The sequence below is a fragment of the Grammomys surdaster genome, unplaced genomic scaffold (assembly GCF_004785775.1).
Source record: "Grammomys surdaster isolate TR1022 unplaced genomic scaffold, NIH_TR_1.0 130, whole genome shotgun sequence".
Taxonomy (NCBI): Eukaryota; Metazoa; Chordata; class Mammalia; order Rodentia; family Muridae; genus Grammomys; species Grammomys surdaster.
Window position 1 is genome coordinate 19177015 of NW_021604588.1, and position 24757 is coordinate 19201771.

Below are 24757 nucleotides of genomic sequence, written 5' to 3' on the forward strand. Positions count from 1 at the left end.
AGAGGGGACATTCAACCACAGTGAGGAGAGGAGACATTCAACCACAGTGAGGAGGAGAGGGGACATTCAACCACAGTGAGGAGGAGAGGGAACATGCAACCACAGTGAGGAAGAGAGGGGACATTCAACCACAGTGAGGAGGAGAGGGGACATTCAACCACAGTGAGGAGGAGAGGGGACATTCAACCACAGTGAGGAGGAGAGGGAACATGCAACCACAGTGAGGAGGAGAGGGGACATGCAACCACAGTGAGGAGGAGAGGGGACATTCAACCACAGTGAGGAGAAGAGGGGACATGCAACCACAGTGAGGAAGAGAGAGGACATTCAACCACAGTGAGGAGGAGAGGGGACATTCAACCACAGTGAGGAGGAGAGGGAACATGCAACCACAGTGAGGAGGAGAGGGAACATGCAACCACAGTGAGGAGGAGAGGGGACATTCAACCACAGTGAGGAGGAGAGGGGACATTCAACCACAGTGAGGAAGAGAGGGGACATTCAACCACAGTGAGGAGGAGAGGGGACATTCAACCACAGTGAGGAGGAGAGGGAACATGCAACCACAGTGAGGAGAAGAGGGGACATTCAACCACAGTGAGGAAGAGAGGGTACATTCAACCACAGTGAGGAGGAGAGATGAACATCAACCACAGTGAAGAAAAGATATACTCAAATCTTTTGAATTGAGTTTCCTAGGAACTAGCCACATTCATAAACATCAAGTTTATAGCAGCTTTTTTGCTTACTCTTCAAAACAAATGCAAATTAGCAAATTACAAAGACAGCAGTTAGCACAAATATTCACATAAATATTTTGAAAGAGCAAGCTGTTGGTTCACTGTTACTTCTGGATTATGACAAGCATTGTTAGGAAGGAGTGCTGACAGAGTAATAGAGAAAACAAATGGAGAGGGGAAACTGCATTTCCAAAGTTGAGTGTTCAACCAGTGGTGGTTCACAGGAGAGTAACAGGCATCAAACATTGCATCAGTTCTCACATGTTAGAGATGCTGTGCACATTGATGTTATGTTTCAGAGTAATCAGGGAACCAAACACACAGCCCAGTTCATGGGGACACTACAGAGCTGGCTAGAGATCATGTGTAGCATTTCATCAATGTTACCCTCATCATGAAGAAGCTGATTGTGCATTTCAATACATGGGCTATTATCATTTTAGAAAGCAAAGAATATTCTAGTATATAATACATATATAACCTGATATGTAATGTTTAATATAATATCAAAAACATTGAGAGAATGTTGATGCTAATAATAAAGCCACCAGTAACTCTCAAAAGTCTAAAAGACATCTACAGTGATTTGTGGAAAGAATGTCACCTCAGAGATCTGGGCAATGCAAAACAACAACCATGCTTCAGTAAGAAATAGGATATTTTAATAGTAACTTGTAAATACCTTAACAATTTTTCAAAATGTCTTAACAGCTAGTCTAGAATACTTTTAATTTTAATTAAAAATTTTAAGCATATAACATTGTGTATGAAAAGGGATAAATTATTTAGATGTATTTCAATATTCATGATCACCATAGTATAATGACTATATAATACATGCTTACTACAAATTTTTACCCTACATATTACTAAGTAATTTCTTCTTGTACCTTTATGTAGTTCTGAATTTTATAGTAAATAAACATACAGACTTTTTTCATGTCTTTTAAAATCATTCATTACAATATTAAATAAATCAACTCAGACTTGAAGGTGTACTGGAAATCTTAATTATCTTTGGAAGCAGGGTCTGTCTCTACCTGAGTCTTGATGTGTTAAATGAGGACTTCTGTTGAGGTAGAGGCATCTGTACCTCACAAAGCAGCCAGTCACTGCATAGTGTAACTTACTGGAAATGTACTTCCTATTTTGACCACAAATCTTTTGTTTATCTTAATTTTTTCCTTTTTTCTTCTTTGGTGAAAAACAGCTTTAAAGACTACGAAAGGAGAAGTCATGCTTTCCTTCGGTTTCTGTTTTCTAATCTGGGCACTCTTCATGATCACCAAGATCACCAAGTTCCTACTGGTGGAGCTGGAGAAGTGACTCAGGGGTTAAGAGCACTGGTTGCTCTTGCTGAAGACCCAGGTTCACTTCTCAGCACCCACATGAGAGCTCACAACCATCTGTAACTCTAGTTCCAGAGATCCGACATCTGACCTCCATTAGCACCTCATAGACACATGGTACAGAGATGTAAATGCTCACAAATCACTCACACACAGGTGGGTTTTGTTTTTGTTTGTTTCTTTGTTTGTTTTAAAGAAATTGTACTGGCAGATCCACATAATAATCAAAACACCAAATGAACAAAACAAAGAAAGAATATTAAAAGCCATAAGGGAAAAAGGCCAAGTAACATATAAAGGCAGACCTATCAGAATTACACCAGACTTCTCACCAGACACTATAAAAGCAAGAAGATGCTGGACAGATGTCATACAGACCCTAAGAGAACACAAATGCCAGCCCAGGCTACTATACCCAGCAAAACTCTCAATTACCATAGATAGAGAAACCAAGATATTCAAAGACAAAACCAAATTTACACAATATCTTTCCACAAATCCAGCATTACAAAGGATAATAGTGGGAATGCTCCAATGCAAGGAGGGAAATTATACCCTAGGAAGAGCAAGAAAGTAATCCTCTTCAAACAAATCCAAAAAAAAAGATAGCCACACAATGATAACTCCACCTCTAATAACAAAAATAACAGGAAGCAACAATCACTGTTACTTAATATCTCTTAACACCAATGGACTCAATTACCCAATAAAAAGACATAGGCTAGCGAACTGGATACTTAAACAGGACCCAGTGTTTTGTTGCATATAGGAAACCCACCTCAGTAACAAAGACAGACACAACCTTAGAGTAAAAGGCTGGAAAACAAATTTTCAAGCAAATGGTCGTAAGAAACAAGCTGGTGTAGCAATTCTAAAACCTCCAGCCCAAGAACACAAAGGGAGAGACTCATGGCTCCACCTGTATAGGTAGTTGAAGGTGGCCTTGTCAGGCATCAGTGGAAGTGGAGGGCCTTGGTGCCTGAAAGTTTGGATTCCCTAGTGTTGGGGAATTCGAAAGCAGGGAGGCAGGAATGGGAGGATGGTAGGAGCACACTCACATAGAAACTCCGAAAATTATATGCATTAGACATGATAGAGACAGGCCACCAGAAGACTAGATTCCAGAGTTCAAACAAAAAATATCTTGGTACTAAAATTTGTTTTGAGAATTGTATATTGCAGAATACACAGCCTTGGTGTATCTACTCATCAAGCAAGCTGAGCAGACCTGCTCGAACCTCTGATGTCCTGGAATCTCAGCTGAGTGCAGTGAAGACACGGATGTCAGAGGCTTATTAATTTACTCTTCCCCCTGCCCCTGTTCTAATATCTCAATGCCTGTAATCAGCTTGAAGAAGTTAGTGAAGAGTCATCACCCCTATTCTCTGGGCTTGGGGACTGAGGTGGTTAATATTGGGCTGACTTTCTAGGGGAAAATAGTGGTTTTGTTGGAACAGGGAAGAATAGCTAGGATTTATTGCATAGCCATAACCTGTTGGTAGAAATTTGTATAATTGTTATTAAGCTGAAGTTATAATTTCTTAAATGGTACAAAATTTACTTTGATTTCAAATTTAAGGTTTTCATTGATATGAATTTCTTATTGATATAAAAATGAGATTAATATTGTTACTCTCACAGGCATTGTGCCTTTATAGCACATTTAGGAATACAAGGCTTAGACCCAGTCCTTCTTTAACTTTTTTAATTGATTTGAGATGGTTAGCTTGTGAGTCAAAGGCCTATAGCAAATTTATGGCTCTGAGTTTATTGTTAGGGTGTTTTCTATATTTTATTTAGAAATAGCTGAGAGGAGTTAACAGACAACAGTCCAGATTGTCTTACATGGATATTTGTTTTTCAAAACATCAGAAGTCCACAGAGTTGATGTAACAAACATTACTGTATTAACGTTCATTTTGATTAGAGACCTGTCTGCTCCTGACAGCTTCCTGTCTTGGATTCTAAGAAGAAATTGAGCATCTTTGGAGTTACTCCAGTTGTGGTGAGACAGCCACTAGGCAAGAATTGTCTCTTTTCATCTACAGACAAATTACTGTCCTAAAAAGGACACACTTGAGGAATAGTCTACTGATTATATCTGCCAAGACAGAATAATCAGCCCTTAATAATTCTGCATCACTAGGTCTGTCAGATGATCCTGGGCCAGAAGGTTGAAGATTGGATGCTCCAACGTTTTGTAGCATAGGGACTATCCAGGTGTTCAGTGGTATCTATAAATTGGCTAAGTTTTAGAAGCTATGCTTTGTGCTTCCCATAATTTCAGTTAATTCAGTCATTCTGGATTTCTGACGGGGTTGAAGACTTATAGTCTCATATCCAATCCAGGGTATTTACTTTTAGAGAAAAGATTTGAGAGGATGGTTTTCAGCTGACATTCATTCTAAAGCTAAGAAAAAGGCCAGGTTTAGAACTAAGTCTTTTAGTTAGGAGAGATGACAGAGGTTCTGGTTAGTCAACAAAATGATGGACTGGGTATTAGGTCTATCTTGTACCTTCCTGATACAAATTGGTATAGTTATGCTCTAATTGTATTTTGAGAGAAAAGTTTTATTTTAACAGGAAGGTTGATATGTAGGAGGAGCTAAGGTGAGAGGAGTAAGGAGAGGAGAAGGAGAAGGAAAGGAGGAGCTAGGAGACAAGATGGGGGGAACGTGGAGGGGGATGTTCGAGTGTCTCCGCCAGTCAAAGATAGTTGGTATATCTAGATTGGGTATTGGGTTACACTTCTGATTGTATGGGCATCTTGTTATTGAGCATTACCAAACTTATAAAGCCTTTGATTAACATTTTAAAAAAATACTAAGAAAAAGAAAAAGAATTGTACTGATATTTAGGGAGATAGTGTTTTATTCTAGGTTAATGTTCATCATCATAAACAGCAGAACCCAGAGTTTAACTCTACATACTAAATGCATTGTTCTGAGGAAGTTTATTTTCCAAGATATTTCTATTGTTTACTTCATTCGTATACATAAACATGCATAAGCCACTGGAATGAGCACAGTCACTGAGGTCCTGAGTTCTAGAATTCCATATTGATTCTTCTACAATTTAACAATGTAGCCAAAAGCAGCAACACACTTTCAGTTGTTTGGTTTAACACCTACGTACAATGCTATTATCTACTCTGATCTCTTTGGTGAGGGATCAAAAGTATGCTTTCTGAAAACTGTGAAGACACTGAAACAAAATTTGTAGGACTGGGCATCTTTGCGGATTTAAATCATAAGGCCCTTCATTTACCCTTTACATAAATGTAACTTCAGTATTAGTTTCCTCAACAGACTGCCAGAAATTTCCTTAAGGAAATTTCTTAATATTTTTAACAGAAACAACTTTGACACTGGCATTTGAGCATCCTCTAGAGAAAGTGTTAGCTTGGTTTCCAGTCCTTGTAGTGTTGTGAATGAGAATGGCCCCCACAGGCTCCTCATATATTTGAATGCTTGGAAATGCTTGGGAAAGATCAAGAGGCGTGGCCTTGTTACAGGAGGAGTCATTGCAGGTCAGCTTTGAGGTTACAAAGGGCCCCACCATTTCCAGTTTTCTTTCTCTCTGCCTGTTGCTTATGGATCAGAAGAAAGCTCTCAGCTACTTCTCCAGTGCCATGCCTGCCTGCCTGACACCATGCTCCCCACCATGATGGTCATGACTCACTTCTGAAATGGTTAAGCAAGTTGTCAACTAACTGCTTTCTTTTATAAGTTGCCTTGGTCATGATGGTTTGACATGGAAATAGAAAAGCAGTTGAAACAATACTAGTTGCCAACAAATTCTACCAGACAATAGAATTTATTCTGAACATTTAACGATCCTTTGTTTCTTATGATTATGTATAAACAGCCATGGATCATCAGTTGTTTGGCAATAAGAAGGAAAATGAAAATAATCTGAATTGCAAACACTACATACATGTATTGTGTACATGTGTTTGTGTATATAGGTTTGTGTCTGAGGTCAGTTTTGAGTGTCATTCCTCAGGTAACTTTTATCTTGTTTTTCTAGGCAGGGCCTACCGCTGACCCAGAATTCACAAAGTCAGTAGGCTGGCTGGCCAGTGAGCCCCATGGGTTCTCATTTCTCTGTTTCCCTAGGGAACAGAGTATAACCTGGTGATTGAAGTCAAGTCCTTAAGTGCTTGCATGGTATATTAGTCAGGGTTGTCTATCTAGAATAATAGAATTTAAAGAATAAATCTCATATATATAATTGGAACGAGTTATAGGCTGCAGTCTAGCTAATCCAACAATAACTGTCTGTGAACAGAATTTCAAGACTCTAGTAGTTGCAGAGTCCATGAGCTGGATGTCTCAGCTGGTCTTCAGAATGAGCTAGAATCCTGAACAGTTAAGCCCTAATGTCAGTGAAGGAATGGATGTGCTAGCAAAGTGAGAGCAACTAGGCAAAAAACTTCCTTCTTTCATGTCCTTATGTAGACTTCCAGCAGAAGGTGTGGCTCAGATTAAAGGTATATCTTCCCACCTCAATATTGTGATACAAGGCGTGTGTCTTCCTGTCTCCAAGTACAGACTACAAGTGGATTCACCCACTTCAGACAAAGCAAAAAACTCTCTCACAGGTGTGCTCTCTTTTTCTGGATTATAGTTCATTCCAGATATAGTCAAGTTGACAGCCAATAATAGCTATCACAAATGGTTAGTGCTTTACTTACTTAGCCTTGTCCCTAGCCCTAACAATGTGACATTTTTTAAAGCTTCTAGAGGATGCTCATAGCACATGCCCTAATGAAGCTTGATTATTATTATTATTATACATTCTAATTACATTAACAGGAAAACACACATTCCACTGGAATTAATTTCATTCTTCTTTGGTGTGGGCTCTGAAGAAATTGAGAAAAAACTCAAGACCCTCGGAGTACGGTAGCTTGCAACAGCTGCAAAGGCAGCTGAAGTCAAGGGCAGGGAGGAATCCTGCAGCTCCACTGCACCTGACAAGTGCTGCTACTTCTGGTTAGCTCCTTACCTGGCACTGCCAACTTCCTGCTGCCACTGATCATGGAACTAAAGAATTCCATGCTCTGATGTCTTATGCTGCTTTATATTCCAAAAAACCATCCTTCCCCTTGACAGTAGTCAAGGCACCTCAGGTAGATCCTGCTTTAGGCCAATACTAACTGCTCCAGATTCTTGTAGAAATATGATGTATTTTAGTAGTAAGAACATAATGTTATGAAAAGGGAAATGTTACAAAAAATTCTAGGAACATTTCCTAAGGGTTCAAATGTCAGCATAAAAGTAGAAGAGTATAGAGGCATTTTAATCCAGTAGCATGGCTGCTCTCTCAAGGGATCACATCGAAAGACTCGCTAGGTCTGTGTGATCGGGCTGGAATACAGGTATGTTCTTAGTACACACCTTTAATATCTAACATTGAAAGTAAAGTTAGTTTGTAGAAGGAAGCAGCCATGTTTGAAAGTGATGTCCAAATGAGGGACAAAGCAATGAATCAAAGATTTGACAGAATGAATCAGTGATAGGATATGCCCAATTCTCACAAGAACAGCATATGAAAGGGAGGCAACTTAACAGAACAGCACAGATATGGATAGATGATAGATAGAAAGATAGAAAGATAGAAAGATAGAAAGATAGATAGATAGATAGATAGATAGATAGATAGATAGATAGATAGACAGAGTGTCAGGGGTAGTTTATACCAGGACAGTTTTACAGAGACAGGTTCCAGAGAAAGCAAGCTAGACATGGGTGAAGACAGAATGAGCCAGAGAATGAGAAGGAGCCAGAAGATTAGAACAGATTGTCAGAGTCTGAGGACAAGCAGAGCAATTCAGTGAGAAGCTGAGAGATCCAATTTGAATCACTCAACTTGGAAAGGAGTTTGAGCCAGAACAGCTGAGTTGACGAGCCAACCAGAGTTAAAAAAGAACCAGCAAGAGTGAGCATATTCAGCAGAAAGCTTCCAAGATGACAATAATATCAGGGAATAAAAGCTACATTTACAATAGGAAAAGCTCTCAAAAAAGAAAAAAATAGAATAAAAATGGCCCAAGGCTAAGTAGAAGGAAGTACAATCTAACAAATAGAATAAAAATGGCCCAAGGCTAAGTAGAAGGAAATACAATCTAACAGAATTAGCAACTGAACTCTAGAAGCCCAATGTCCAACCAATAAGCACTACATTGAAAGAAATAGAAGAAAAGCTGGAGTAAGGGAGTGATCATAGGAATAACTCACTCTTGATCCTGAAAACACTTCATGTAAAACACTCATGAAAGTAATGTCAAAAATTTCAAAAAGTTCAGAGGTAGAGAAAGGATAAATCCCCCTGTAGTGACTGTAAACTGCTCCCAAAAGGACTGACACACCACGACCACATACCCCTCAAGACATTTTCAGCAAGAAAAGACTGACAGGAGGTTTGGCCACTCAGGCAAGATCTCTGACTCCTCCAAAGAACAACTTTGGCATCAGAATAACCCATCCACTTATTTCTACTCTTTGAAATGGCACTTCTGTTCCAACACCTTCTCTGCTGCCTTCCTCCTCCCATCCATTACGTGGGTATTAGTTCTGAATTCCGGAATGAGGCGTTCCTTGACTTTCTCTTGTTTAGAACTGTTAGCACCCTACTTACTATTCACGCATGATGATAATGGCCATTGTTTGCTAAATGTCAGCTGTACACTCAGTAATCCATAAGCTGTGTGCCTCAGAGAACCACAAAGAACTGTGTCTCAAATGATAAAATCTAATTTATCATTAGACAACAGCTTAGGGTCACTGAACTACAGTGGCAGAACCATGGAATTCTCACCCACACATATCTGGACCCAGTATCAGTGTTCTTTTTCCAAGAGGCATGTTCATATTTTAAATTGCTTGTTTAATAATTTCATGTAAGCACATAATGCATCCTGATTACTTTTTCCTACCTTCTGTATTTTGTCCCATTCTTGTAAACTCTCTTCCCATCTATATGTCTTTTGTGTGTTTTTGTGAGGCACTGAGTCCCAAAATTCCCAAGAGTCTGTGACCATGGATTTGGAATTCTCCATTGGAGCTGGATGGACTCCCACAGTGGGTGCTCACCTGATGATGAGGACCATTCTTCCCCAAGAACCTGTCATATCCAATAGTTTAACAGGAGGCTTGAGTGCCATTTTCTTAACTATTACCTTCAAGCCTTGTTGATTTATTTAAAGGAACAAAACCACATGTCCACATAAAAACTTATACATCAACAGCCATCACACCATTTTTCTTTTCTCTTTTTTCTTTCTTTCTTTCTTTTTTGTTTGTTTGTTTTTTGAGACATGGTTTCTCTGTATAGCCCTGGCTATCCTGAAAGTCACTCTATAGACCAGGCTGGCCTCAAACTTAGAAATCCACCTGTCTCTGCCTCCCAAGTGCTGGGATTAAAGGCGTGCGCCACCACTGCCTGGCACCATTTTTCATTAATAGCTAAAAAAAAAAAAATACAGACAACTGAAAGGTCCATCATCAAATTAATGAGCAAAGTATTACAGCTTATCCATGTAAAGGGATATATGGCAGTAAAAGGAGACATAGTATTGACATACACTACAGCATAGATTACCTTTAAACACAGCATACAAAAGGATATCATTCATTTTTCCAATGTTCAGTTCATATAAAACATCTAGAATGGCAGAGCTACAGAGATAGACAGTAGAATCGTGGTTGTGTAGAGCTAACGGGTGTGGGTTGAATGGGACTGTTACAGAGCTCAGATTTAGGTAGAGTAATAGAAACGTCTCATGTCTCCACTGTGATGATGCTAAGATGTGAAGATTTGCAAAGAGTACAGAACAGTGACCTTGAAATGGATATGTGTGAATTTGTATTAATAAAACTAGGACAGTAAAAACAAAACATGTCCTTCACAATGTCCTGATAAATCCAAGTAGATAGTCTAATATCGTCTTTAAAAATTCTTTCTCACTAAATCACACTATACAAAATTAATATGCTGAGAAACTAATTTGTTTGATGACTGACCAATTAGCATTCAGAACAGAGGTACTAGTGGACGTCATTAACAACCAGTAATGCCATCCCTGCACTCAACATAAAAGAATGCATTATTTTAACCACAAATTTCTGTCAAAAGACTTAAAAACAGCTTTTTTTGTACTCCAAGCTAATAATGTTTTATTAATTCCAATTTTAAATTTCATTATATAATTTTGTTATTCATAACCTGGGGCAGTTTTTACATCTCAGGCTAGAGGTTACAGAGGAGCATGTCTACCATGTGCAAACTCAGCCTTAAATTAATCAGCTCCATTTATCTTTGTAATGTTTCCACTCTTGGTTAAGAAAATGTACCCTTGCATATTTATTACATATTTTTATTATTTACTATAGAATATATCAACTATTCTTTTACAAAAAGAGTAATGTCAAACCCAGTGCTATTTGGTATCCTACACAACTCAAAATCAAGGCACATTCTGATGTTAAATAATTTACTATCTCTTTTCTCTAAATGATATAATATTGCCAAAGACGAGGGCTACAATCAGATCTTTCATATACTCTTCAAAAAACAGACATAATTTTTAATGATTACTGGTATAAGTAATTAGCATAAATCATAATTTCTTTAAGATAACACTGAAATTTGAAGTCAAATAATAAAAATTCCATGAAAATATTGTCCTAAGTAAGTATAAAAAGTAACTTTCACACTAGGCAAAATGGTTTAAATCAATAGATCTATCCAATACAATATGTAACTAACTGAGTGTACAATTAGTCCAATACTGTCTTCAATAATGACATTCTTGGATTCAGTCCTTTGTATCATTCCCTTCCATTGATTATGGGAAGGCACAGTTTCCTGTTTCAGTGAATACAGTGGAAGAGATGATGTGTCACCTTAGGTATGAGGCTATCGATATGGCTTCCATTTTGGATGCTGTCTTAATCTTTTGCCTTCTTGATCAGTGGCAGAAAATTTTCACGTTATAAGGTGCTTTTTACAGAGGCTCATGCAACAAGAAACTAAGGGGCATCACTGGCTAACTGCCTAAGGAATTGTGCACGCCCCATGCCCCACAAATGTTTACTTGTGTAGAGAGCAGCAACACATGTCAGCCTGATTGTAGCATCCTGAGAGGACTCCCACAGAGCCAGGTCTAAAACTCCGGAGAGTCCTCCTTTGTGAAAACCAGGAGGCAACAACAGTATGACCAATTTAAGTTGCCTTGGATAGACTTTGTTATACAGCAGAGGGTGACTGAGTCATGGTCCAAATGGTTAGAATTTAAAATGTAAAAACAAAACAAAAGCTCTTAATGCCTGTTGTGTGTTCTTCTATGAGAAGAAAAAATACTGTCTGAAAAGAGAAAACAAAACAAAGCAAAACAAACAAACTATAAGACCCTTTAAAATATGTTCAAATCTCAAATCTAGTTCAAGATTTGCAGCTTGCTTGGCAATCCTTCTTGGTCTCATACACCTTTGTTGGGTAAGTCATTCTGCCCTTTCTAATCTTCCAATGCACCCACTTCACCAGAGGCCTCTGGTCATTTCTATACCCATAGGCCTAGCTTCAGACCAATGGCCTTTGAACCTGCTTTCTTGGGGGTTAGATTATTATACCAGACACACAAAGAAAGAAGTCTATACATCCAGGTCAAATCACAAAACAAACAAACAAACAAACAAAATAATGAATGGCTAAACCAGCAAGTCTCTTATCAAACACGCTGTTCCTATAGAAGTATGCTCTAATGAAACCTATATTAATGAACAGAAGTCACAGAATTTAAAGAAAAAGTAATATACTGTACCAAAGAATTGCATAAAAATTAATGAATGTGAGCAAACACTTTGCTGAACTCCAAATGATGGCAATAAATACTTCAGTGATGTCCATGACAACACAGGTACATGGGTGAGTGTGGCATGATGAAGACCATTCAAGAACAGAAGACTGAACTCAATAAAAAGAGAAATGATGATGAGGAAACAAGCTGAAATGAAGATGGAGTTAACAAACTCAGCATCCCAATTAGAAAACTTTACAAGTAGAATGGATCAAGCAGAATACAGAACATCAGGACTCAAAGATAAATCGAGGGCTCATACCAATTAAGCCAAGAATATGAACAATTAAAACACAGAAAAGGAATGTGCAGGAAATGTAGTACGCTATCAAAGATCAAACCTTATAATTATAGGCACAGAAAGAAGGAGAAGAATATCAGATCAATGGCCTGGACCAGATCTTTAACAAAGGTCATAGAAGAAAGCTTCCCCCAAACTAAGGAAAGACATATGTATAAAGATACAAGCAGCACACAGAACCCTCACTAGACAAGGCCAGAAAGTAAACTCCACACAGCATACTATAGTTAAAACATTGAATATACAGAACAACAACAACAAAAATACTGAAGTCTTCAAGTGAAAAAACAAGTCACACATTAAGGAAAACCCTCAGAAAAACAAGAAGGGCATGGAGCAATGTACTCCAGGTTCTGGACAACCACTACTGACAATCTAGACTACAGAGCCTGGCAAAACTATCTGCCAGATGTAAGGAAAAGGATAAATGTTTGATGATACACAAACATCTTAAGAAAACTCACATCCAACAAAGCAAGTAACACTGAATGGAATACTGGAATTCCATTGCATTGGCATTACTTCAAATCAAAGAAAATAATAAGCACAATTAAGACTCTAGAAAGATTCTAGAAAATAAGCAAATAAAACTAGAAAGAAAGAAAAAGTTATAATTTAATAAAATATAAGCACAACTAAGAACAAAAACCAGAAAACACACACACACATGCACATACACATGCACATGCACAAATATGACTAGAATCTACACACACATCTCAATAATAAATCCAAATGTTAATGTTTTTAGCTTTCCAATTAAAAGACGTGGGTTACCTGAATAGACAAACAAAATCTATCTATTGTTTGTAAGAAACTTTAAGAACCTATATTCCATCAACATAGATGTAAAAGTCCTCAATAAATACTAGCAAATTAAATACAGTTACATATCAAAAAGATCATCCACCAAAATTAAGTTGGCTTACTCCCAAAATACATGGATGGTTCAACAATCAATAAATATAATACAATATAAAAAATCATATAAATTGACTTAAAAGATCAAAAGATTATTACAATAGATGCAGAAAACTCATTTGACAAAATCCAACATACTTACATTTAAAAAGTCCCAGGGAAAGTAGGAGTAGAGGAAACATACTTCACCATAAGAAATGCTGTATACCGGGCTGGAGAGATGGCTCAGTGATTAAGAGCACTGACTGCACTTCCAGAGGTCCTGAGTTCAAATCCCAGCAACCACATGGTGGCTCACAACCATCTGTAATGAGATCTGGTGCCCTCTTCTGGTGTGTCTGAAGACAGCTACAGTGTATTCATATATAATAAATAAATCTTTAAAAAAAAAAAAAAGAAATGCTGTATACCACAAGCTCATAGCCAGAATTATCCTAAATGGAGAAATTCCCAAAGCAATTCCATTAAGGTTAGAATGAGACAGGTACCCACTGTCCCCTACCTCTTTTCAATATAGTTCTGGTAACACTAGCTGAAGTAATATGGCAAGAGAGGGAAATTTTTTAAAAAAGGAAAATTATCCCTATTTGCCAATGATATGATATTATACATAGGAAATCCCAAAATTTTTCCACCAGAAAACTTCTAGAAACAACAATTTCATCCAAGTGTCAGGACACAAAGTCACTTATAAAGATTGGTAGCCTATCTCTATACCAACAAGAAACACACTGAGAAACAGATCATTGAAACATTTCCATTTACAAGTGTAGGAAAGATAACAAACTATTATGTAATAAACCTAAGGAGATGAAAGATCACTATAATGAGAAGTTCAAATCTCTGATGGAAAAGAACGAGAAAACACAAGAAAATGGAAAGACACCCGAGTTCGTACATTTGTAGAATTAATGTTTTGGAAATGACCATTATTTCAAAAGCCATTTAAATAGTAAATGCAACCTTAATCAAAATATCCAAAACATTCTTCACAGAAATAGAAAAAAAAATATTAAAATATACTGGGAACTAGAAAAGATCCTACCATTACAGCTTTCAAGATATATTATAGGACTGTAGTAATAAAGACATATGGCACAGAAGCAGACATGTAGATCAATGAAATAAAATGGAAACCCAGGGGGAGGGGGCAGTGAGTAGGATGTAATAAAATGAATATGTAAAATAATAATAATAATAATAATAATAATAATATAATAAATTTTAAAAGAAGAAAAAAATGGAAACCCAAACATGAGTACTTGTAACTACAGCCATCTGATATTTGATGCAGAGGCAAAAGAACAAAACAAAACAAAAACAAAAGGCTCTGAAGAAAAGATAGCAGCTTCAACAAATAGTTCTGAGTAAAATGGACATCCGCATGAAGAATAAATTAGATCCCAATGGATCAAAAGCCTCAAATTGAAACCTGAAACAGTAAACTATTTGAGGAAAACATAGGCAGTAACTACAAGACATAGGGTGAGAAAGACTTCCTTAACAGCACTCTCTTCTCCAGGAGTTAAGAAGCAATCAACCACCGGCTGTAAGTAAAAGCTTCTGGGGAGCTTCAGAATTATCAAGTAAAAAAGAAACCCATGGAAAGGGAGAGACTCTGCCAGCTACATATCCAACAGAGGATTGATATCCCTAATATACAAAGACCTCAAAGAATAGTTATGGAAACAAACTGACAAAATTTTAAAAGTAGGAGTGATCAGACACTCAGAGAATTCTCAACAGAAGAAATGAAAATGGTTAGGCAATACCTCAAAATGTATTTATTCACCAATGTTAGCAATTAAGGGAATGAAAATTAAAAGGACTTCAAGATTTTCTCTTACCCCAATCAGAATTGCTAAGATCAACAAAGCAGTTGACAGCAATGCTGGTGAGGCTATGGTATGGACCCTCACTTGCTGGCAGTGGGACTGCAAACTGGCTTAGCTGCTTTGAGTGTCAGGACAGAAAATTCTCAAAAACGAAAAGCTCAGTCTTCCACATAATCAGCTAGACCACTCCTTGGCATAGATCCAAAGAACTGGATGCCTTCCTCCACAGATACCTGCTTAGCAATGTTCACTACTGCCTTTGTCGCACTAGCCAGGAAATAGAAACAATCTAAATGTCCTTCACCTGAAGAATGGATAATGGAAATGTGGCACTCAGTGTGGCACAATGTGATCCTCTTCAGTATTTTTAAAAAATGAAATTTGAAGATAAATGGACCTAGGAAAAATTTTATTGAGCTAGGCAACTTGTTTCCAAAAAGACAGCTGCTGTATATTTGCTCACGTGTAGTTCTACACTCCAAATGTTCAAGTGTAAGAATATAGTATGGAGTGACTTCAGGAATGAGGAGCATAGAAAAGGATCATGAGAGGAAGTGAACTTAAGGGACTCTCAGAATGCAGATGGTGTGAGGCAGAAAACAGTAAGACAGTGAGGGACTAACAGGGATACCAAGGGAAGTCAAGAGGAGACAGGGAGGGACTAACGGGGATACCAAAGGAAGTCAAGAGGAAAGGAGACAGGGAAGGACTAACAGGGATACCAAGGGAAGTCAGGAAGAAAGGAGAAAGAGAAGCAAGGACAGAATGACATCAAAGTTGTTTGACAATTCCTCGAGGAGTCGCATTATTTTATATTTATGAAAACTATAATAATATATATAAGTCATGAAGTTATGCCACTTGGATTGACTATACTAATGCTCCCCATAAGACCACAGGCTAGTAAAAAGCAAAGTGTCAAGCATGCAAAACCTTATTTTGAGTAGTTGATCAGGCTATTGCTTTTGACCAGGATCTAGCCTTCTTCCTGTGGTCTAAAAAATGGTACAAGAAAATACTATGCAAGATGGCAAGAGAAGGATGAAATTAGTAGGCCTACCCAGCACCCATGAGCCACAATAGTGATCAGCATGGCAAGATACCTGCATAGGTGAAATTAGCTGCCCACACATGCTGGTGGTTACCAGCCTCTGTCTAACTGGACTTAAGTCCCATCAACAGGAGAGAAATCATGCCTAGTACTAGAAACCTGAACAGCTTTCTGGAGCTAGTGAGGTCATGGATCTTAGAAGAAAACTGACTAACACCAGTTTAATGAAACAGCACAATTCCACCTACATCCTAAATCTTGTCCTTCTACCCACAGATAAGAGTGTCTGCCACCCCTCATCAAAGAAAGGGCCTCTTAGCAGCAAATGAAGACTGTCACAGAAAAATCACAAGTAGACACAAAGCAGAGATCATGGGAAGCCGAGCTCCAATGGATACATCTGCATCATGATGGATCAGGAAACACTGAAAAAAAAAAGCAGGTGGAAAGATGGTGATATCAACGGACATGGTAACATGGGCAAGGGTCAGTTTCAGGGGGTCCCACCTCTAGACAAATAACTATAGGAAATGATGGCTACTAAGAGAAGGAGAATTAGCCCCTTGCAAGGATGATCTCTTTAATGGTTATCCAGTGTAGACTGGTCCATGTTGAAACCATATACAAAGCAACAACAACAACATAAAAAAAAAGACTAAGCAGGATGTACTTATATTTATATGCATGTGTATGCACGTGCATATGTACACTTGCACACACACACACACACCCCAATGATATAATCAAATGACATCAACTTGAGTGCATTGGAGAACTTTTAGGAAGAGTGAGGGGAGGGTCTTATTGGAGGCAAAAAGGGGGTTGAAAATGAAAAGAAATATATTGAAATTTTTGTGAAGTTGATGCATGCATAGATTTTGGTAGTGCAATTCCACATGGAGAAATACTCAATAGACCATGTTCATTCTAAGATATATTACAGTAATGTTATACAAAGTGTCACCACACACCTATATAGAGACAGAGAAAGTCAATTAGGTATCAAGGAAGAACAAGTCAAATTAAACAGAAAAAAGGAAAGTCACATCTTCAAAGTGCTCAGAAAAATAACTGCAAAGTTATTTTTGTATGCTTTCCAGAGTGTGAATTAAATTATAATTAAATTTTAAAAATTTAATGAGATCACCTTTTATCTTGTCTAGTGATTTATGAAAATATTGTTTTAGGAAGAAAGGAATAATCCCAGGAATGAGATCGAGTGTAAGAAGGGATCAAACCAAGAACTGGCATTTTCATCTGGAATAGGAAAAACAATGCCTAATTTATAGAGTTATAAGAGATGGAACTGAAATATTGAACTAAAAGGACACAAAAATTAAAATGTTCTCCAGTCCCTTCCAATAATATTTGTGTTATTTGAACAAGGACTATTGATTAACTTTAGAGACTGTTAAGGATGAAATTTCAAAGTTAATCACATACAAAATGAAAGTAGAAGGCTTATTTCCTAAGTCTATGCAGCAGAAAGACACGAAATAAAAATGAAATCAATAAAAAAGATGAGAAAGGAGGAGAAATCACAGAAAGAAAGAATCTAAGAGAGTAACAAATAAAAATCGCTAAGAAAGAGAGCAAGGAAGAAGTAGGTGATACAGGCCTGGAGGATTGGCATAAGTCATGTGGAGCTCACCATGACCCCACAGCATGTTCAAAACAACAACAACAACAGCAACAACAACAAACAACAAAGAAAAACCAAAGAAATAATCTACTGGGAAGGATTACATCAGTAAGTGATAGCTACCAATTTTCAGTTTTGGTAACACAAAAATAAATGAAAGCAATCTTCTTGTTGATGGATCTCAGACAACTGAAGTTTATAAATATCCAAATTAGGCACGTGGTGGTGCACACTTATAATCCTAGCACTTGAGAGTCTGAGCTGGGAGGTTTGCTATGAGTTAGACATCAACCTCAGTTGCATAGCAAGACCCTGTCTCAAAAAAAAAAATCCAAATAGACAATGAAATAAAGACATTTGCAAAATTGCATAATTAATTATAAGTAACAATATCCTAGTTAGTTTTGGTGTGACGGCACAGGCCTGTAGTCCCAGGGGTCAGGAGGCAAATGATAAATGTTTTACCAGTTTACTCAAATATTAAAGAATTAAATGAGGGCTAAATGAGAGGTTCATTCAATCACAAACTATACAGTACAGATAATATATATTATATATATTATATAACTATAGTTATATATATAAGTGAAGGCTAAATGAGAGGTTTATTTAATTACAAAGTATGTACAGTATAGATAATATATGTATAAAGTCTGATATATATTATTAACAGTTCAATCAGTCAAATTCCTTAGAAAAGGTTTTTGAGGACCTGACAACCAGATACCCTAATGTTTCTATCCAAGAAAAGGGAGTAAGGAAAATGAAGAAACACAAGGATATCCTTTATAATCCTATCTTTATAATAGCAGAAACAATTATGTCTGTCCCAGAGGTTCTGTTCAAAGGTTATGAATTATAACATAATACCAAACAGCCATTACATAATAGAACAACATTCCTTACATGTGGAATAACACTCAAAGTGCAAATATCAAGCTGAGGATTATTATCGATGATGTAAATTTGTTTTCGAAAGCTGATGGACATATGCATACATGTTTTTATGAGACGATTCTTCCAGAGTGAAACAAATTAAAGTAGACAGAGTGCTTGTTTGATAAGAGGTACCTAGAGGATAAGGGGACGGAGGGAGAAAAGATTTGTGAATTTCATGTCAGATTTTAAACACACTCATGGTGCTTTGCATTCTTGAACAGTGTCAGGAACCATCACTTGAGTGTAATAGTCTGTGATTTAGGAAAGCAAGTTAAGGGCCTTTTAGTCAGGAAAAAGCCAGACAAGAAGGCACAGATACGCTACCACAAAAATAAAGTGCTCATGTAAAGGAAAACTTGAAGGTTAACTAAGCATGCAGGGGATAGAAGGGGTACCTGCAAACAGGAGGGAACGTGAGACAAGCAAGCTGAAATGAATGAATAAATAAATAAATAAATAAATAAATAAACAAATAAATAAATAAATGAGTGAGGGGAGCAAAAAAGAGAAATTGTGAGCGTCAGGAACTGCAGGTCTTACAGAGCAAGGAGCTGTAGGGAAATGGGTTAATCATCGTGTTATGTTAGCAGTGTAGACATTGATCTGCCATCAACATTTTACTCCACCTACCCATTACTGTAAGAGAGACCCCAAGGATTAGAATATCCTTCAGAGAGTGAGGATGGGCCGGCCACCTTCAGGTTCCTGGTTCATAATTGAAGCAACATGTGTATATATCCCAGCCTTTGTTTTATTCTTTCTAAATATACAAAAATTTTTAACACTTGTGGTTTGAATGGGAAGGGGCACTAGTAGGAGGTTTGGCCTTGTTCAAATGGGTGTGGCCTGGTTGGAGAAAGTATGTCACTGTGGGAGCCTGCTTTTAGGTCCTATGCTTAAGTTCCACCCAGGGTGGAAGAGAGTCTCCTGACTGGCTTTGGAAGAAAATCCAGGACTCTCATCTCCTTCTCCCAAACCATGTCTGCATACTTCCTGCCATGATGATAATGGACTGAACTTCGGCAACTGTAAGCGAACCCCAACTAAATGTTTTCTTTTGTAAGAGTTGCCTTGATCATGGTGTCTCTTAACAGTAATAAAACCCTAACTAAGATGACACTGGACTAGGTAAAACAAAGAGAGATTGAGAGTTTCTCTTTCACCAATATTTAACAAAAACCATAAATGAATGAATCTAAACTCTACACTGACTTCTTATCTCCATCCGTCTATAAAGTGAAGTCACTTAAAGCTGTTGTGATCGCAGAAGGAGGAAGGGCAACCTGTGCACAAAGCAGAAGGTGGCAGAGAAATGTATGTGGTACTAAGAGGCATTAATTATTCAAGGAGTGTCATCAGACTGAAGAAAGCTAGGAAAGTGACTGCAGGACAAGAAGTTTCTGATTCAGGTATTCTAGAAGTTTCAGTTGTCTCAGAATGTGAGATTTTTAGGACATTGTGTTGTAAACTCTGTAAGAATTCTAAGAATTTAGCGTATTTCCTAGGCACAGAAACATGAATGCTCTCTGTTTTTGTTTCTATGTCCTTTTGTGATATCTTCCTATAAGCTATGTGTACAGAAAGGCTGGCAAGAGCTCTCATTTCAAACACTGTATCCCCAACACCTAACATACTACTAGGCCTTTATAGAAGTCAATATTGAATGGAATTGGTAATAAAAAAAAATATCAAAATTGCCTCTAACTGACAAACTTAAAAATACACTGCAGTTTCATTATTCCACCCTGTGCTAGGTTCTTAGCCAGTTCATCCACTCCAAACTGTGCTGGTCTCCATGATCACAGGAAAACTGAGGCAGCCATGCTGACTCCTTCCCCTGCCGATTTCACAAAACAGAAGACAAGCAAACTTGCAAACACACAACACCAAGGGAAGACAGCATCAGCAGCTACTCAGGGAAGTTGAAGTGTGCCCAAGTAAGGAGATCCCTAACTCAGTGTTTAAAACACAGCAAACTGGGGGTAGAAAGACAGCTCGTGGTCAAGAGAGCTTGGTACCTCTGCAGCACTGAGTTCATTCCCAGCTCCCATATTATGCAGCTGACTACTGTCTGTAGCTCCAGCTCCAGGCCATCTGACACCGCTGGCCTCTGGAGGGACTTGGACTCATGTGCGTGCAGAGAGAGAGAGAGACAGAGACAGAGACAGAGAGACAGAGTGAGACAGAGAGACACAGAGAGACAGACACAGAGAGAGACAGACAGACAGAGAGACACAGAGAGACAGACACAGAGAGACACACATAGAGACAGAGAGACAGAGAGAGACAGGGAATAAAATGAATGCTCTCTAAACTGGCATCCTAAAGAGTAGAAAGGAGTCTTAAGTGAGAAATGTATAAAATTTAAAAAATAAAGAAATAATAGTTTATATATTAAAGGAAATAGAAAAATCAGAAACATTAATGCTATGAGAGAATATAACAGTTAAGATACCCAATGTAATGGATTTGTTGTGCAATTAAAATACAGATGGAAAAAACTGAACCTCATTGGCTTGCCTTTCAAGAGCATATAAAAGAAAATAACCTATGTATCTTGAAAAACAATAAATTAACTAAATTAATAGTAATACCAAATATATTTTGACCATAATATTAAAAATTTAAGAGAAACATTAGACCTTGAAAAATAAATTCTCTTTGGAACATTAAAAATGGACTAATCCTATGTAAAACATACAGAATATGGGTGGTTCTACAAATAGAAATAGGCAGTGCACAAGTGACTTTACATTTCTGTGTCTGTGTGTGTGTTGTATGTGCATACATGTCTGCAGATGAGCATGTGTGTACACATGCCTCCAGAGACCAGTGTCAACACCCCAAGTCTTCCTGCCTACTCTCCTGACTACTCTCTGCCTTGTTTTCTGACACCCCACCTCTCGGAGAACCTGGAACTCCCCCATGGCTAGACTGGACTGCAAAGAGCGCCAAGGCTCTGAGAGCCTCCATCTCCTTCCCCAGCGCAGGGTTACAGACACTCATCCTGGGGCGGAGTTTTCACTGGGATCTGGGGGTCTGAATTCTGGTCTTGAAGCTCACAGAACAAGAGATTACTGACTGAGCTAGCTCCCTCCTCCATAGCTATACTAATGTTAAAAAGATTTTAAAAGCAAGAATCACAAATGTATTAAGACCCAAAGGAAAAGCACATGAAGACGAGAACTCAAGCCATTTCCTACACTTGTCCTTCCTCACCCCTTGATGTTTGCCCTGCTCTCTTTGTGCATGTTACACGGTACTTACATGTACATTTGGTTATGTGCACACGTGCACACACACACACACACACACACACACACACACCATTGGCTAGCTTCCCTATAAGAGGGAGAATGTAATGGCTCTTTCTGAGAATGTGTGGCCTCATTTAATACTATGTGTTTGAAGTCCTGCAAAATTTGTAATTCAATGATGTTTAAAGCATACAAATTGGAACACTTACATCACCAGCAAGGAATTACATTCCAAAACAGCTATTATGAAAGATGGTACTGTAGACCACTCATGAGAAGGATGGTGACACTGGTGTTGCCAGCCGGCCTGAGGAGATCTGGGAACCTTTAGGGAACTCCACTTAGGCAAAACCGGACTTTGGCTGCACTGTAGAAACTATTTTTAGGATTCCAGCATTGGAATGTGGTCAAAATATTTTAGTAGATTAAAAGCACAAATTACTAAACAGAGGGGCCCTCAGGAAGGAATACATACCTGACAGCAAGGACCTTATAATTATATAACAAATAATTGCTCATTATCCTTGATCATAAAAGACTTAAAAGTAAAACAAAATAATGACTGTAATAATGATCCCTCTAGGCACGTGGTAACTGTGTCACTGCTGTGGGGCATACCACTGAGGGAGACTGCTTTTAAAGCACAGCAACATGAAACCACACAGAACTGTGGAAAATTGGCTGAACAGTACCCCAACACCCACACTTTCTTCAGAGATGTCCTGTAAAGCCAAGTCCTATCTTATTAGATGTTTGAAAACATTGTTTGCTGTCATATTGCTCCCTTTCATGTATTCTGTGATATTTTCTTCCTTCAGAAGCAAATTCCCACTATTGTGCATGTTTCTCAAAAAACATGTGAGGTTTATTGAAGATTTCATCTGCAGAATCTAGCTCATTATGTAATATTTTAATAAAAAGTAAACTCTTAAATGGGCTACATAAATAACCTAACTTAAGGTCAATAATACATGTACTTTAATATATAGACAAAAAATGTTTAAAATAAATAATATCATGTAGCTATATCGCCAACACAATATCACTAAGTCTCGAGGGCTTTTCTAAGTATGATAACAATAAATATCTATTGACTAGTCCATGTAGACTTTCACTAGTATATGTGATAACAATAAGTATCTATTCACTAATTAACATAAAATTTTACTAGTACATGTGATAACAATAAGTGTCAATTGATTAGTCCACGTGAACTTTCACTAGTACATGTGGTAAACTTTTACTAGTACACGTGATAATAATAAATATCAAGGGGCTAGCCCACATAAACTTTCACTAGTACATGTGATAACAATAAGTATCTATTAACTCGTCTGCATGAAATTCACCAGTACATGTGATAACAATAAGTATCAAGGGGCTAGTCCACGTAAACTTTCACTAGTACATGAGTGGTCATGTACTCACCTAATTGCGTCATTGGTCTCTGAAACAGCTCTCAAATATTCTTTCAGATAATAATAATTAAAGCAATATTTCCGGATCCTAAAGCCACGCCATCGTCTCTGAATCTATTGTCGATAAAAAGATAAAATATGTAAGTAAAAAGATAAAATAGAGTATTGAACATTTTTCATAAAAATATATTCTTAAAACTTAAGATGACTAATAACATCTATCAAATAAATGTCTAATAACGTCTATCAAATAAAGACTTGGACAATGCCCCAACTAGGCATCTTATGCCACCGAGTAAAACCTCTAGTGCCAGGAATGGGCCTCATATTGTTGGGTCACTAGCCAAAGAGGTTGCATGGACCACTCCTCTCAAACATCACAGGATGTTGCCATGGCTATTTGACTGTTTTCCACAACCTAATGGTGAGGTTTTATTGCTGAAGAAGACAAGGTTTGTGTTGGAACACCGAAAAGTCAAACTGATGTCCAACTAAAAGCCTCACCCCTACTGATTAGCATTCATGATGCTGGATGGTACTCTGCACACCACTCTAGGAGAAAAATAATCATCAAGGTCACCTAGCTACCAATCTTGCTACTTACAACAGAGCCGAGTCTGCAAAATATACTGGTGTGATCGCAGCTCAAACAAAATAGGAGTAACCGACTACTTTGATTGGCTTTGAGGCCCACTCCATGAGAGGGACCCACAGTATGACACTGCTAAAGTGGCAAAGAATCTGAGACTAGATCAATCATGAGCCTTGGGGAAAAACCTATTACTATCTTTCTGCTGCAGAAACCTAAGCACAGAATAATCCCTAGTGGCACGCTGTTACACCCATAGATCAGTGCCTCCCTCAACTCTCATGGAGATTAATAGAGAGACCCACAGCTAGATAGTGTGTAGAGAGTGACCGGCTTTGGAGCGTTCAGTCGTTAATGGGATGCCCTTATCAGACCTCTCTCCTCAAGGCTCAGAAATCTAAGTGGAAGAGGAGGTAAAAGGAGCTAAGAGGCAGAGGTGGCAGATTACTCCAAAGAAACAGAAGCTTCTAGATACAATCCGACTGATCCACATATTAACTCACAGAACTATGACAGCATGTACAAGATCTGAACAGAGTCAAAGCAGAAAAAATATCAGCCCCAAGAAAGGGAAGTGGACACAAAGGCCCACCCCTAACCATCTGCAATTGATAATTTCTGGGAGAGGGAGACTCAGGTTCTCCAGCGGAGTATCACTTGCTATGTCAGCCACACTCCAGGCCAGATCTCATGCCTGGGACGAGCTTACCAACACTACATGGACTTCATGGGGTTTGTGTGCTTTCTGTTTTACTATTTGCTTTATTGATTTTCTGTTTGAAAATTTGTCTGCTTTGAGATTTTCTCTCTCTCTCTCTCTCTCTCTCTCTCTCTCTCTCTCTCTCTCTCTCTC

The 24757-nt window shown here is 38.0% G+C and overlaps 1 protein-coding gene across 1 annotated transcript in view; it reads right to left on the bottom strand.

The window, feature by feature from the left end:
- Window positions 1–24757, bottom strand: part of Spata17 (spermatogenesis associated 17) — a 166023-nt gene that overhangs the window by 92959 nt on the left and 48307 nt on the right. Inside the window, exon 5 of the mRNA XM_028761403.1 lies at window positions 23326–23429. Within this exon, the coding sequence (XP_028617236.1) occupies window positions 23326–23429 (104 nt within the window). The remainder of the gene's footprint in view (window positions 1–23325; window positions 23430–24757) is intronic.